This window comes from Chrysemys picta, chromosome 22 (assembly GCF_011386835.1).
Source record: "Chrysemys picta bellii isolate R12L10 chromosome 22, ASM1138683v2, whole genome shotgun sequence".
Classification (NCBI taxonomy): Eukaryota; Metazoa; Chordata; order Testudines; family Emydidae; genus Chrysemys; species Chrysemys picta.
The window spans coordinates 8,037,549-8,053,480 of record NC_088812.1 but is presented as its reverse complement, the minus strand read 5'-3'; the positions used below and the strand labels follow the sequence as shown (position 1 = coordinate 8,053,480).

General features: G+C 60.5%; 2 protein-coding genes across 3 annotated transcripts; one reads left to right on the top strand and one right to left on the bottom strand.

The window, feature by feature from the left end:
• Positions 1-252: 252 nt before the first annotated feature.
• LOC101931096 (patatin-like phospholipase domain-containing protein 6) lies at positions 253-9,392 on the bottom strand. The gene is made up of 6 exons (XM_065575751.1): positions 9,295-9,392; positions 5,441-5,572; positions 5,230-5,358; positions 3,888-5,138; positions 3,463-3,546; positions 253-2,056 (listed from the first exon to the last, which is right to left on the bottom strand). The coding sequence occupies exons 3-4, from the start codon at positions 5,302-5,304 to the stop codon at positions 4,848-4,850; spliced, it is 366 nt and encodes a 121-aa protein (XP_065431823.1). The 5' UTR covers positions 5,305-5,358; positions 5,441-5,572; positions 9,295-9,392; the 3' UTR covers positions 253-2,056; positions 3,463-3,546; positions 3,888-4,847.
• Positions 7,021-15,592, top strand: LOC103306844 (patatin-like phospholipase domain-containing protein 6). 2 transcript variants are annotated; one of them, XM_065575750.1, is made up of 5 exons: positions 7,023-7,382; positions 8,320-8,476; positions 9,253-9,369; positions 9,576-9,645; positions 12,264-15,592. In XM_065575750.1, exons 1-5 carry the CDS (start codon positions 7,267-7,269, stop codon positions 12,269-12,271), a joined length of 468 nt encoding a protein of 155 aa, XP_065431822.1. In that variant the 5' UTR covers positions 7,023-7,266; the 3' UTR covers positions 12,272-15,592. The 2 variants fall into 2 exon arrangements, with proteins under 2 accessions (XP_065431821.1, XP_065431822.1); XM_065575749.1 differs by lacking the exon at positions 12,264-15,592 and having other exon boundaries at positions 7,021-7,382; positions 9,576-9,841.
• Positions 15,593-15,932: the final 340 nt, after the last annotated feature.

The window sequence follows — 15,932 nt, the reverse complement described above, 5'->3', positions numbered from 1 at the left end:
CCTTGTTACCCATCTGGCGAGAGGAAGATTTTCTCAGGGAGCTGATATCTAGTCAAGCATAACATCACCGGTCTGTTAGCCATCCTACCAATCTCCATAGGGCTCTGCCAGCCCTTGCTCTGCCTTGCACGGTAACAGTAGTTGCACCGCAGCCCCCAAGCCCCTCTGAAAGTGTCCCCCAGTAGCATCAGATTACTGTCACAGGACACTCACAGAAATTACCAGGGAACAGAATCCAAACAGCTTGATTGGTACAGCTCAAGATCAGATCGTTTATAACCTCGCAGCAATGAGATATATGTATAGTGGGACAATCCTAAATTTATTATCAAAGATTTAGATTTAAGAGGTACTGAGTCAGGATAATGGAAACAGAACTGGTTACATATAAAATGAAAATTATAACATGCTTCTTAGAGTCTAAATTTAACATTAACAGGCTAAAATCAATTATTACAGCATTTTTTCACCTAAAGCAATCTCCCAGCATTGTCATTAACCAACATGCCTGGGATCCAACTTTCCTGAGGACGGAAAAAGGCTTTTTGCATGCTGTTACCAGATGTGCCCGTCACTTTGGGGTAGGCTCATTGATTAGGGTTACTCTTCTGGGGGAGGGGGGTCTGTAATTCTATCCATGTGCTGCTTGTGTCACTTGTGGGTTCATATGGAGCTCTACTTCCTTCTGCAAGTCCCCTCCCAATGGAGCTACCCTGCAGGACCTAGGTTCCCCAGGGCTGGGTTCCTCCAGCCCTAGAACTAGAGCATCCCCTACCACATTGGCTGGGAGAGTGCATGCAGTGAGCGGTGAGTCTGAATGCTGAGCTGGTGTCTGCCCCAGAGAGAGCGCCCCCTACCGCCTCGGCTGGGAGAGCACATGCAATGAGCGGCGAGTCTGACAGCCCCAGCTGGCACCTGCCCTGGGCTGGGACGCCCCCATCCCCAGAGCTCCCGGGCTGCTCTCAATCCAACACCTGCAGCTAGGAAGGGGTTGAAGTCAGGTCAGCACAGGTGAAAACCTGAGTCCCATGGAGGGGTCACAGGCAGCTGGTCTGGTCTCGCCTGGCCCCTCTGGAAACAGCATGGCTGCTGGCCTGGACAGTGCCCGCCCAGAGCGCTGGGATGCCTGAGTCATTTTTGCTGCAGGAAGGGCATGGACGAGGCTGAGAGTTACAGGGGTGCCCATTACCCTGGCGTGGAAGGGGTTAAACACAGCAGGGAGAGTTGGTCCCTGGGCTAGGCGGAGAAGCTGGGGTTCCCCAGACAGGGTCTCCAAGCACCCCCCCCAGCACAGGCCTCACTCTCCTGTACAAGGCCCGTGCGGCCTCCACTGCCATCCAGTCGATGGCAAAGTCCATCTGGCGCACGAATGGGGACATGCGGGTGGCCACAGTATGGGCAACACTCAGCACCACACTGGGCTGTTCCCGCATGATCCTGGGGAGAGAGCGGGCAGCTCGTCAGTGCACAGGTGGCCCCGTTGCTGCCAGTGCGCTGCTGACTGCAGCCGCCCCCTCCCTGAGTCACCCACCTCCTCTGGAACAGAGCCAGCCAAGAAAACATGGCACCAGGACAGATCACAGCCCAGGGCAGGAGAATCCAGGCCCATGCAACAGGTGCACGATTGGAGGACTGGGACATGGGGCCTTTCCCCATCTAGGGGAGGCAGCTCCAATCCAGCCCAGGGCAGGGGACTACCTGGTTTATGGGGGTGGGGAATGGGACACGGTGCCTTTCCCCTCTAGGGAGCACTGGCCCCAATCTGACCCAGGCCACCAGCCTAGATGGAAGTGGGGTGGGAGGTGGGCAGACCCTGCCCACAGGATGAGGAGGGGAAGGGGGACACCAACTCGTAGATGTCCGACGTGGAGATCTTGAGGAAGGTGCAGTCACGGTTGGCCTTGATGGTGAAGATGAGGGGCTCCCCGGTCAGCACAGCCAGCTGGCCCACCATCTCTCCAGGCTGCAGCAGAAAGAGGCACATATCCTCTGCCTTGTCAGTCATGCGCTGGTAGACGTGTAGGCAGCCCCACAGCACGAAGTGAAGGCTGACGTCCTGTTGGGGGGGTGGGGGCGGAGGATAGAGAGGAACGTCAGCCCCAGCACCAGGGTGAGGGGCAGGCCTGCCCCCAAGGTGCGCACCCACAGATAGACGGCCAGGAGACTGGGGGACAGCCTACAGCTCCGGCTGAGCCTGAACTCTCTGGAGCACCCCATTAACCTTGGCAGAGCCACAGCCCAGCATAAATTCCCCCAGCTCCATGGAAACCAACCCCTCCCCATTCCTGCTGTGCAGGGGTTTAATGTTTCTTAGGCCTGAGGCCCAGCACCCGGGAAGGAGGGAAGGGGGAGGGAGGTGATGCCATCCCACCTGCCCAAAAGGTATGTAGCCCGGGGTGGGGGAGCGCACAGGGAACCTCTGGCACGGGCGCTGCCAAGCTTCCCTCCCCGCCCCCCCGCCCCAACTCACCTACATCTCTGCCTCTGCCTCTTCCCTTGAGTGCACCAGGTCCCTGCTCCTCCTCCTACCTCCCAGCACTTGCCACCACAAAACAGCTGTTTCACGGCGTAACAAGCTCCAGGAGGGAGGGGAAGGAGCAGGAATGCTGCGCGCTCAGGGGAGGAGGCGGGGGTTGGCAGGGGATTTGGGGAAGGGGTTGGAATAGGGGCAGGGAGGGGGCAGAGTTAGGGCAGGGACTTTGGGGAAGGGGTTCGAATGGGGGCAGGGCATGGGTGGGAGGGAGCAGGGCAGGGGTGGAGTCAGGGCGGGGTCGGCCGCAGAGGTGGGCAGCACCCACCAGCACCAGCAGAAGTCAGCACCTATGGCCACAGTGCCATTGACCTCCGCAAGGAGGGACTCAGCATGAGAGGCTGAGGAAGCAGCAAGGCCCTGTGACGCTGGCAGACCAAGTGCCAGCTCATGCCAAGGCCCCCAGGCCTCACTGAGCCCTGACAAACGCAGAGCCGGGAACCGGGCTGGCTCACCAGTGTGTTCGCACTGTTAGAATAGATGTGAAGTTGATGCGAATGTGTTTGGTGTTTAGAAATACTGAAATGCTTGTAGGATGCTGATCTCACTTATCACATCACTGGAGCCCCTGGTGTAGTTACATCAAGCGTTTGCATTGTAAACCTCTTATTGTGTAACTCAACTTCCTTGATCCCACACACACCCCGCCCCCAGACACACCCATGAAGGGGAGCCAAGCACCGACCGACACTCGTTCCATCTGTGTGAGCTCTGGGGGAAGGAAATAAGGCCTGACTGGAAAGATCTGTATCACTGCCGGGGTTGGCATTCAGGGAGGGCAAGATTTCTAAGCATAAGCAAGGGATCCACAAGCAACTTCGCTTGGGTTAGCCCTGAGGGTCGTACTGGTGACCCCTTTCACACAGCAAAGCCTATCAGTGCAACCCCCCTTATCAATTAACCTGGTCCCATCCTGGGAGAGTTCCACTTACCTGAGCTATCCACTGGCATGGAGATGCAGCGGCTCAGCAGTGGCACTGCAGAGGGCTCCAGGGACCCCAGCTTGAGCTGATCAGCTGTGAGGGTGACATACACATCCCGTTACACTGGCACAGCGAGCACACGGGGTCCAGAGCCTCCCCTGCCCTGGGTCGGCCCCTACAGCCAGGCCAGCTCCAGGGGCAGGACTGGTGATGAGAGCCACTCCACAGCTGTCGTGGCATATGGAAGGTGTGGACCAGTTCCGTGCAAGGGGAGTGCCCAGGCCTCCACCCCGCTCCCTGCAGCACAGCACCCCGTACTGAGCCCTTCTGCACCCTTGACTTCTTTCACCCCTGTCCGGTCCATGCCCAGCTCAGTTGTTCTGAGGGGGAGCACAGCTGCTGCGTTCCCCTCCCTGAGCCAGGGCAACCCTTACCCAGGTCCTTGGCGCTGGCATCTGGCTGTCTCCAGAGCTCTCCTTGCGGTGGTCGATGGAGGAGACGCTGATGACGCACTTGCTGTGTCTGACAGGGCTGGTGCGGGAGGCATGGCTGGGCTGCGGGAAGAGCCGCAGCGGCTGCATCTCCTCCATGACAGAGCTGGCATCAGCACCAGGCCAGGCTGGGCAGTGCCAGCCTGGGGACCAGCCACACCCACCACTCAAGGCCAACAGGGGCCATTCAGAGCATCTCATCTGACCACCCCTATCACACAGGGGGCAACACCTCCCCCAGCGAGTCCTGCCCCCACCCCAGAGCAGAGCTGAGGCAGAGGGACGGGGACGGGCACAGGGACGGGGATGGGCACAGGGACGGCTTGGCTCTGCTCACTTGGCTGATGGCCCAGGAGGGAACATGCTCCACGCCAGCAGCCGCATGGCTTATGTGAGGGAGACCCGTGTCCATGGAGCTGCGTAACGTGGGAGGGGCCAGATGTGCCACTGTAGACAAGGAGAGCACAGAGCCCAGCTGAGCCCAGAGCGCCAGGTGCTGCTGCCACACGACGGCCCCGCAAAGCTTGCTCTCGGCTCCTGGCTCCCTGGCAGCCGGGGAGAGGGGGTCACAGTGCTGGCCCAGTGACCCATCTAAACGCTGGGCTGGTTCCTCTGGCATCAGAGGATGGACCCGGCTGTTCCCACAGGCCTTGGCTCCACCCCGAGCCAGGTGCTCCACCCAGCAAGGCAGGGAACGCTGCTCCAGCAGCCAAGTCTGAGGGCAGAGCAGGGCTGTGCCAGGGGGAGGGACTGCTTGGGTGCAGGATTCTCCACCTCTCCAGAGCCGCCAGGCCGGGTGTTAAGGCCTCTCACTGTGATTTGCTGCCAGCAGGGGCACCCTGCCAGGCCCTGCTCCATCCCTGCTGCACCAGGATCCCCCCCTTACAGACACAGGGGCTTTGCTCAGGGGGTTCTAGCTCTTTCTGTCCCCTCCCCAGCCAGGTGCCGGCCTCCAGCCCCCCTAGTGGGACCAGAGTTTGGACACTGGCCCAAGTCTGGCCCAAACGGCCATGGGCAGGAGGGACCGGGGATAGGAAGGACGAAGGTTCTGGTGCAGGGAGCAGGACCCACCACTCCCGTGGGAGGAGCTCCAGGGCCGGGCCCATCACTCCCGTGGCTGAAGAGTTCATTAGTCAGCCCCAGGTAATTGTGCAGGGCCAGGAAGGTGACCCGCTGCAGACGCACCACGATGATCTGGAAGGGAAGGGGAGAGTCTGAGCGTGCGGCACAATGCAGGGGAGGGGAGGGCATCAGCACATGGGACGGGGGCCAAGGCCGCACTCACCTGCACCACCCGCACCAGGCTCTCGGGGTACTTCTCGAAGACGGCAGAGAAGGCCTCGACCGGCAGATGCAGCATTGTGGAGTCCTCGCCCACCCGTGCAGACACTGTCCGGTATGGCCGCTGGTGCCCCTGTGTGAGAACCCGAGTGCCCAGGGGTCCCTGCACCAAGGCTGGGGTGCCCCCGCCTCCTCCTTTGGGTACAGCAGCCTACCTGTGGGGGGCACTGCCAAGGACAGCCAGGGATCCGGGGGGTACCCCACGGCTTCAGGCCAAAAGGTCCAGAGAGCAGCCTACAGCCACGTTCACCCGAGCCCAGCAGCCAGCCAAGGCCGAGATCCAGGCCCTGTGGAGGAAAGGTTCATCTAGGGTTACCATAATCCAGCAATCAAAAAAGAGGACGGGAGGAGCCCCGCCCCTGTCCTGCCCTAGCCCCGCTCCATCCTGCCCTAGCCCCGCCCCTGCCCCTCCCACTCCCCCCCTCAGAACCCCCAACCCTCCCCCCGCTCCTTGTCCCCTGACTGCCCCCTCCTGGGACCCCTTCCCCTAACTGCCCCCCAGGACTCCACCCCCTACCTAAGCCTCCCTGCCTCTTGTCCCCTGACTGCCCCCTCCTGAGACCCTCCCCCCATCCTAACTGGCCCCCTAGGACTCTACCCCCTACCTGTACCCTGATTGCCCCAACCCTTATCCACACCCCCACCCCCAGACAGACCCCTGGGACTCCCATGCCCCCATCCAACCACTCCCCACCCCCTGACAGCCCCCCCAGAACTCCCGACCCATCTAAACCCCTCTGCTCCCTGTCCCCTGACAGCTCCGATCCCTCTCCTCACTCCTGCCCCCTGACAGCTCCCCCCCAGAACTCCCAACCCCCCCCCCTTGTCCCCTGACTGCCCCCTCCTGGGACCCCTGCTCCTAACTGCCCTCCAGAACCCCACTCCCTACCTAAGCCTCCCTGTTCCTTATCCCCTAACTGCCCCTTCCTAAGACCCCCCCCAACTGCCCCCCAGGACCCTACCCCCTACCTGTACCCTGGCTGCCCAAAACCTTATCCACACCCCCAGAAAGCCCCCCCGATCTCCCGACCCCCCGTCTCTTGACTGCCCCCCTCCAAAACCTCCCTGCCCCTTCTCCGACCCCCTGGCCCCCTTGTTGTTGGCCTTTCTTCACCTAATGTCTGGTGAACTTGCTCAGGAACTGCCTGAGCTGTTCATCCCGGCAGGCTGGCTGGCAGGGGAGGAGCAGCAGGGGAGGAGCTCCAAACTGCTGGAGCCGATCTGCGATGCAGGGAGGGAGGAGGAGGAGCTCTCTCTGGCTGAGTGTCGGAGCCCCAAGTAAGTGACACCGGCCGGCCGGCAGCACTGTTAGCCGCGCGTGCTCTGCATGGGGGGGAAGTCCGGACATTTACAAATTCCCCCCGGACGCTATTTTTAGCTTAAAAAGCCGGACATGTCCGGGGGAATCCGGACGAATGGTAACCCTAGTTCATCTCCTCTAGACTTCGTGTGGGGCGAGGTGGCAAGCACGGGGCAGGGTGATGGTGGCAGGTCACCACCTGGGACCCAGGCTGCAAACCCATCACGGGATGAGGGGTCAGGTGGGCTTAGCACACACATCCCACAGGGCCTTTCTGGTGTGGGAATCTGTGACCAGCTTCCAAGTCCCTTCTGCAACTTCCCTCCCGACTCCTGCTGGGGAGGGCTGTGCGAGCCATGCAGGGGTCGGGGCTCATCCTGAGGGGGGAGCTGGGCTGGGCTGCAGCGGCTCATGCTGGGTGGGGTGGGGGGGAATTGCCCACTGAGGGGGCTGTGCAGAGGCAGGGGGTTGTGTTTGTCGTGCAGGGATGGAGGCTCGTGGGGGGCGGGGAGGGCATCTGTGCATTGGGATGGGGCTGTGTGTGCTGTGCCAGGGCGGGGATCATTCCACCGGGGAGTTGGCTCATTCTAGGGGCCCCTGTTCTGCCCTTGCAGCTGGAGCAGATGCTGGAGAACACAGCCGTGCCTGCCCTGAAGCAGCTGATTCTGCTGCACCGGGAGGATGGCCCCAGCCCCTCCCGTACTGTTGAGTGGCTCAACATGCGCAGCTGGTGCTCAGGACACCTTCACATCAAGTGCCCACGCCGTGTCTTCTCCCGCCGGAGCCCCAACAAGCTGGTACGGTCCCGCTCGTCCCCAGGACCCTCTGGGCTGGTGCAGCATGGTGCCGCACGGCGAAGCTGTCTGTGCTAAGGAAGACAAGACCCCATGGGGGTGGGCACAGAGCTGTTGTCTCAGAAAAGACCTCCAGGCCAGTCTGGTCCCTGTGGTGCCTCTGCTGCCTTCCATGGTATTAACCTGGGCAGAGCCTGATGCCAGCCTGGCCTAGGTCTGTGATGGCATCAGACCTCTCTGGAGTGCGGGGTGCAGAGCCAGGGGGCTCCCTGTTATAAGGGGGTGGGAGGGTGCTGTGTGTGTAGGAAGGAGTTGCTGTGGGGTGGGGAGTGGGCTCTGGGGGTGCATGCGTGTTGTATGGGGGTTGCTTTGGGGGGTGGCAGCCTGTCTGACTCTCGCTCCTGGCCCTGCAGAGGGAGATGTACGCAAAGGTCTTTGAGAAGGATGCTGACCGGCACAGTGACTGGCACGGGTCCTGACCGGCAACAGCATTGCCCTGGTGCTGGGAGGAGGAGGGGCCAGGTAGGGGCTCAGACAGGGCCTGGCTGGGGCACTGAATTCCCATGGCACTCCTTCGCACCCAGGCGCAAACCAGCCCCAATGGGGGGCCATAGGCATCCACAACCCCAGCTTTACAGTGGGCAGGGGGGACAAACCCAGGGATAGAACCCAGGAGTCCTGGCTCCCAGCCCCATGTCCCTACTGGTACACGAACACTGCCTCCCAATAAGAGCCATGGGAGTGGGGCTGGGACAGTGACCCTGCCGCCCACCACCCTGCCGGAGCAGTGCATGCTGGGAGCACCATTGCAGACATCCTGGCCACCTGGCCCGTTGGAGGCATAGCAGCTGCGTGGCAGGTTGCAGAGTTCGGGGCCATGTGATGGCCCTGGGGCAGGCTCCCTGCCTCCCATTGACCTCTGACCCACCCTCCCCCCCAGGGGCTGCTCCCACATCGGGGTGATCAAGGCCACGGAGGAAGCCGGGATCTCCATTGACCTGATCAGGGGCACATCCATTGGCTCCTTCATCGGGGCTCTCTATGCTGAAGAGCGCAGTGCTGTGCGCACCAAGCAGCGTGCCCGTGAATGGGCCAAGGTGAGGGGCAAGGCCTGCTGTGGGGGGTGGGGCAGACACAGGGTGGGTGTGCTGTGGGGCAGGGCCAGACTTGGGAGGGTGGGAGCAGGAAAACTCCCCAAACCAGCCCCTCCCAGAGCTGCCACCCCGTGACCCAGCCTTCCCCACAGCCGCTGGCAGCCAGGCCCAGGGCTGCACTGGGAGCAATACAGAGGTCCCAGCATGCACTGGGGCCTGATCAGTTTGCTTGAGGGGCCACGTAGAACCTCCAGGCTCTCTCTGCTGCCGGCATCTCTGCCCTCTGCCCATGCTATGCAGCTCTGCCCTGTGGGTTCAGAGGCAAATCCCCTGCAGGCTGTGGGAGTTTGTCCTCCCTTTGGCCCTGGGACGTCTGCTTGGCTTGGAGCAGAGAGCCCCATGGGGTGCCTCAGCATTGTGCTGCTAGGCACGGCAGCCTCTGTTGCGCGTGCAGCAGGTTAGGGCAGCAGGGGGGTTCCGGTGGGAATCGCAACATCCCCAGTAACGACCCGTCATGCTAATTGGCATATGGTGCTTTGGCTGGAGGACATGCCACACCCCCACCAGCGGTTCCGGGGCTGGCATGCCAAGTGGAGGGGCTGCGCCAGGGCACCATCCCGCTTCGGAGCCACGTGCAGTGGGTGAGTGTCCTGGGAGCTTCAGGCTCGCTGCCGTCTCCCCGACATTCCTCCCCGCTTGTCCCCATGAGCCTGGACTCAGAACGCTGCCTGTGCTGGGCCGCGCCACCCGCGTAGTGACCCCTCGCCCTCCTCCTGCAGAGCATGAACTCCGTGTTTGAGACGGTCCTGGACCTCACCTACCCCATCACCTCCATGTTCTCCGGCTCGGCCTTCAACACCAGCATCAACAAGGTCTTCCAGGACAAGCAGATTGAGGTAGGTGGGTCCAGGAAGCTGGGCGGGGGTCCTAGTGCAGAACACTCAAAGTAGCCTCTCGCTGGGCAGCCCTGAGCAACGCCCCCTGCTGGCAGCTGTGTTCCCTGGAGTCCAGCCTTGTCCAAGGGGCGTGGTGCCTTGCACAGCCCCCGCAGCGGCATCCTGGGCTGTAACATGTCTCTGATTAGCCCTTTGTGCCCCTGCAGGATCTGTGGCTCCCCTACTTCAACGTGACGACGGACATCACAGCCTCAGCCATGCGGGTCCACAAGGACGGTAAGCGCCTGCACCCCACCCCCGCGGCGTGTCCCAGGCTGCACCAGGTGCATGGCGCCCTGGCTGTTGGGGCCCAAATCCTCAGCATCCGGCTCCTGTGAGGGCCCAGGGCCAGAGGCCTTTCCCTGCCCCCCACCCTGAGCCAGTAGCGCAGCATGTGGGGTGGAGCCTGCTTGGTTGCTGAGAGTAACGGGCCCCACTGGCCTGTCTCAGCCCCTGCTGGCTCTCTCCTGCTGTGTGTGTGCTCGATGGGGCCACGTGGCCATGCCAGGCCTGGGCTCAGCATAGGGCTGCCTACTCTGACTGAAGCTATTTCGTGAGATTTTTTTCCCAACAAGACCTAATGTCATTTCCTTAAAATAGCCTATCAAAATCTCCTGGATTGTTTCAACAGTCACCGGGAGATCGATGCCGGTTCCAGGAGACTCCAGGCCAAACCTGGAGGGTTGGCAACCCTAGCTGAGCGGTGCTGCCCCTCAAGCGCTGAGCTGATGTCTCTAAGGAGGGGAGCAGGTTATCGCCTGCTCTAGAGAGTGCCCCCATCCCCCAGGGAGCAGTGCTTGTAACCCCTAGCCCACATCAGCTGGCATGGGCCACCCGACTGCCAAGCCATCCACTAACACAGCGAGGGACTGGGCTGGGCATGGCCATCTCGATGTCTTTGCCCTTGCCCCATTTGCCCCCACACCTGGCAGGGCCCCTCAGCGTCCTGCCCTGCAGAGAAGGATAATGTTACAGGAAAGGGCCGAAAGGAGGGCAGGGGCTGTCAGGGCAGGGCCCCAGGGGTCTAATTAGGAGTGATGGGCTGAAATAAAGGAGAGACACCCCCCCCTTGTCTGCCCCCACCCCTGCGAGAGAGCCGGGGCAGAAGCTGTCATTGGTGGCACAGGGAGCGCTCGGGCTCTGCTGCCAGGGGTGTGCCAGAGGCAAAGCCAGGCTCTGGGACACCCCCTCCTTCCGCAGCAGTGCTGTCCTGGGGCAGCAACCCCTGCTGCTCTCCCAGGGGCTGGGGCACCCCCTATAGGGAGCACTCAGCCCGAACTGACTGGGGCCAAACACCAGGGCCAGGGGGCTTCCCCCATCCATGGCTCTGCCCTGGGCAGCAGGAGCTGCTGGCTCCCTCTAATCACCAGGACTCAGGCAGCGGAGGCTCCAGGCACCAGCGCTCCAAGCGCATGCCTGGGGCAGCAAGCCGCGGGGCGCCCTGTCGGTCACTGCAAGAGCGGCAGTCAGGCAGCCTTCGGCAGCATGCCTGCGGGAGGTCCCCGGTCCCGCGGATTCGGCGGCACGCCTGCGGGAGGTCCCCGGTCCCGCGGATTCGGCGGCACGCCTGCGGGAGGTCCCCGGTCCCGCGGATTCGGCGGCACGCCTGCGGGAGGTCCCCGGTCCCACAGATTCGGCGGCATGCCTGCGGGAGGTCCCCGGTCCCGCGGATTCAATGGCAGGTTCGCCGAATCCGCGGGACCTGGGACCTCCCGCAGGCATGCCGCCGAAGGCTGCCTGACTGCCGTCCTTGGGGTGGCAAAAAAGCTAGAGCCGCCCCTGGCCTCAGGGCCCAGAATCCCCAAGCAGCCAGACACCATTCCTGTCTTTCTGGGGGCAGCAAGGGCTGGCCTGGGCCAGCAGAACCCAGGCTCAAGAGCTGCTGACGCTGCTCCTGGTCAGAGCTGGGGCCCCACAGCGAGTCCCTCCCTTCCCCCCCTGCCCATCCGCACACTCTGCTGCCCACTTGGTCACTGTCTGGCTCCTCCCCCATTCCCTGCTTGTAACACTTCTGCTACTCAATAACCCCTGGCAACACCCCCCACCCCTGACTGTGTGGGGAGAACACAAGATGGGGCTGTGGGACACACTAACCTTGCTGCCCCCTGCCCCTCACGGCTGGCCTGAGCAGCCCTCCTGTCATCTGACACCCCCATTGGGCCAGCTGGATGGCATGTTAGCAGCGGCAGCAGGGGCTGCTCTGGGTCAGTGGGGGGAGCTGTGGCAGCATTCTGCCCTTACACTTGGGTGGTGGTGGTTGGGAGCTCTGGGTGGAGGAGAGGGCCTGCTATGGGGGTGGGTGGGGGTGTGGTGAGGCTGGGGCTGAGGCAGACAAGGGGCAATGTTCTGTCCTTGCCCTCAGGTGGTGGTGGTTGGAGGCTCTTGGGGGAGGCAGGTGGAGGGGGGTGTGTGTTCCAGGGCTGGGGCCGACAAGGGGCAGCGTTCTGTCCTTGCACTAGGATGGTGGTGGTTGGAGGCTCTTGGGGGGGCAGGTGGATGGGGGTGCGTGTGGCGGGGCTGGGGCGGACAAGGGGCAGCGTTCTGTCCTTGCACTAGGATGGTGGTGGTTGGAGGCTCTTAGGGGAGGCAGGTGGATGGGGGTGCGTGTGGCGGGGCTGGGGCCGACAAGGGGCAGCGTTCTGTCCTTGCACTAGGATGGTGGTGGTTGGAGGCTCTTGGGGGAGGCAGGTGGAGGGGGGTGCATGTGGCGGGGCTGGGGCGGACAAGGGGCAGCGTTCTGTCCTTGCAATAGGATGGTGGTGGTTGGGGGCTCCCAGGAGAGGTAGGTGGGGGGTGCTGCTGGTTCAAACTCAGTCTCTGCCCTTGGTCCTCATCTTGTGCCTTGTCTGTCACAGGCGCCTGATCTCACCTGGGACATTGATCCATCCATGTCTGTCCACGGGGCGCCTGGCAGCTGTAACTGCCTGGCTCTCACTCTGCCTGCTTGTCTGTCCTAACGCACAATCATCAGAGTCTGAGTGTAGCTAACACCTTTTGGAAGAAACAAACTTGTCCCCAACTTCTCTCCAGTCACTGAGCTTTGGAACCCATATCATCACGTTCCGACGTGGGACCTCAACCTGGTTCTCTCCAAGCTCACAGGTCCTCCATTCGAGCCACTGGCCACCTGTTCACTTTTGTACCTATCCTGGAAGACAGCCTTCCTCGTAGCCATCACCTCAGCAAGGCGCGTTTCTGAACTCAGGGCGCTTACATCCGAGCCCCCTTACACAGTTTTCCATAAGGATAAAGTGCAGCTTCGTCCACATCCTGCCTTTCTCCCTAAGGTGGTTTCTCCGTTTCATATCAACCAGGATATATTTCTCCCGGTCTTTCATCCTAAACCACATGCTACTCGCCAGGATCAATGTTTGCATTCCCTGGACGTACGCAGGGCCCTGGCCTTCTATATTGACCGCACAAGGCACTTTAGAAAGACGACGCAACTCTTCGTTGCAGTGGCCGACCGAATGAAAGGCTCACCGGTCTCATCACAACGCCTATCCTCCTGGATTACGTCTTGCATCTGGACTTGCTATGACCTGGCAGGTGTCTCAGCACCGCACATCACCGCTCACTCCACGAGGGCCCAAGCTTCCTCGACGGCTTTCCTGGCGCAAGTTCCGATCCAGGACATTTGTAGAGCGGCGGTTTGGTCATCAGTCCTCACATTTACAGCTCACTACGCACTAGTGCAGCAGTCCAGGGACGATGCTGCCTTCGGGTCAGCGGTTTTGCACACAGCAATGTCTCACTCCGACCCCACCACCTAAGCTGGGCTTGGGAGTCACCTAATTGGAATGGATATGAGCAAGCACTCGAAGAAGAAAAGACGGTTACTCACCGTTGTAACTGTTGTTCTTCGAGATGTGTTGCTCATATCCATTCCAAACCCACCCCCCTTCCCCACTGTCGGAGTAGCCGGCAAGAAGGAACTGAGGGGGTGCCGGGTCGGCTGGGGTATATATTCAGCGCCATGAAGGCGCCACTCTAGGGGGCTCCACAGCCGACCCGCCGGTGTTGCTAGGGTAGAAAATTCTCCGACGATCGTGCACGCGGCGCGCGCACACCTAATTGGAATGGATATGAGCAACACATCTCGAAGAACAACAGTTACAACGGTGAGTAACCGTCTTTTCGGCGGCGTGCCTTCAGGTGGTCCGGCTGATATCACGGATTCGGCGGCGCACCTGCGGGAGGTCTGGCTGGTATCACGGATTCGGCGGCGCACCTGCGGGAGGTCTGGCTGGTATCACGGATTCGGCGGCGCACCTGCGGGAGGTCTGGCTGGTATCACGGATTCGGCGGCGCACCTGCGGGAGGTCTGGCTGGTATCACGGATTCGGCGGCGCACCTGCGGGAGGTCTGGCTGGTATCACGGATTCGGCGGCGCACCTGCGGGAGGTCTGGCTGGTATCACGGATTCGGCGGCGCACCTGCGGGAGGTCCAGCTGATATCGCGGATTCGGTGGCATGCCTGCGGGAGGTCTGCTGGTCCCGCGGCTTTGGCGTACCCGCCACCGAATTGCCACCGAAGCTGTGGGACCAGCGGACCTCCCGCAGGCACGCCGCCAAAGGCTCCCTGACTGCCGCCCCCACAGTGACCGGCAGGCCGCCCCCGGTGGCTTGCCGCCCCAGGCAATCGTTTGCTGCGCTGGTGCCTGGAGCCGCCCCTGGGTGGAGGTACCCCCCTTAAGGGATTTAGACACAGTAGGGCAGGAGAAGCAGATCTGGTTTGCTGATGGCAGCTCAGTCGTAATTAAGGGAAAACGGTGTATTAAATATGCTGCCATAGGCCGAGAGGAGGAAGTGATTCAAGGGTGTTTGGCTCATGGCTCACAACATGCAGAGCTCCATGCCATAGCACCAGTTCTAGGTCAGCTCTCCCAGACCATGCCATATCTCTGCAGACAGTGATTTGTGGGTGACAGGCACCCAGGACTGGATGTTTGCCTGGCAAGGAAATAACTGGAAGGGAGCAGATGGGAAGGAGAGAGCGCACCTAGCAGAGTGGAAATGGATCCATTCTGGGGTGACAAGGAACCCCGATCCGTTACAAATTGGGCCCGTTAAAGCCCATAGCAGAGAGCTAAGTACTGGAGCCACGTGGAACAGCCGATCCGGGGCTATCGCCCGGCAGCAGAACAGAACCCTTGTCACTAGAAGCCAGAAACGCGCTAGTGAGCCCATGTCTGATACCCTGCTGCCATCTAGCGACGTGAGTAATAATTGCAGCCGAACTCCGGGAAAAACGGGACGCCAGGGGCTGGTTAACGTGGCACATCAGTTCATGCCTGAGGGGACAGAAGGGATCTGAAGAAGGCGAAGGCAGGTAGCAGACTGGGGAGGTGTGGAGGATGATGTGAGAACAGGGGTGCAAAATTGCGTGCCCTGTGCAAAGGACAAAGCGCGTCCCCCGTGCACCAGAGAGGGCTGGGACCCTGGCATAGAATACAGATGGATTTTATTGATAAGTCGCCTAGAAGCAAAGAAGGATTCCAGTATTTGTTGGTTATTCTAGATTCATTTTCAGGCTGGGTGGAAGCATTCCCGGCTAGGGATAATAGTGCTAAAACTGCAGCTAAAAAGCTCTTCACTGAAGTGGTTGTGCAGATGTGGAACCCCTGAGGTTATGGACTCAGGGAAGTGCATTTGTGGGGCAAATTTTCACAATGATGTTACAAGCCCTACGGATCACCCAGAAATTCCACATTCCATACCGACCCCAGTCCTCTGGCCAGGTAGAGAGAATGAATCGCACTATTAAAAAGGCACTGCGAAAAGTAGTAAACCATACTGGTGTGGAAGCAGAGAAAGAACTGACAGGAAGGGGATGCAATGCATGACAGTTTGTTAGCAAGAGTTAGGCTAACTGTAACCCTAATAACGTGAGATTTGTAGAAGCGAGGAATGTGTGAGGCGAGTGGGAAAGAACTGTGTGAGAAGTTGTTGCGACCTTGTGTAGATAATATGGAATGTAGACTAAGAGTCTACATTAGTGAGCAAAACAAGATATCAGAATGACCTATGTATAAACAAAATGCAACTGTTGCTCATTATTGTCTGTAACAAAAGGTATAAATGCTTGCTGTAATTGTTTACCTGTTGAGAGACCTGCTTAGCTCTCTCCCTCTGCGCAATTGTGAGAGTTAATAAAGCATCTGACTTGCTATACCTAAACAAATAGTGAGAACTCTGTTTTTCTCCGACAATTTGGGGGCTCGTCCGGGATGGCAACGCCCGCAGAGGCACCGGCAGCTGCTACGGATCGTTCCCCTTCGAACCCCATGGCGCCACAATAGAGGTAGGAGACCTTTTGAAATCTCTATTGGGGTGTCGGAGGAGGACTGTCCGTGGGGCCGTCTGTCCCTGTTGGGCTCACGCCATCCGAACTTATTGACTGTGCAGCAAGGTCAGATGCTGAGCGGCGTAATAGGGGAATTGTTTGCCGCCCCCTGTATGTATATGCTAGGTGCATAGGGTTTGCACCTGTGTTGAGGGGTTGTTACTGCCTCAAGAGGGGT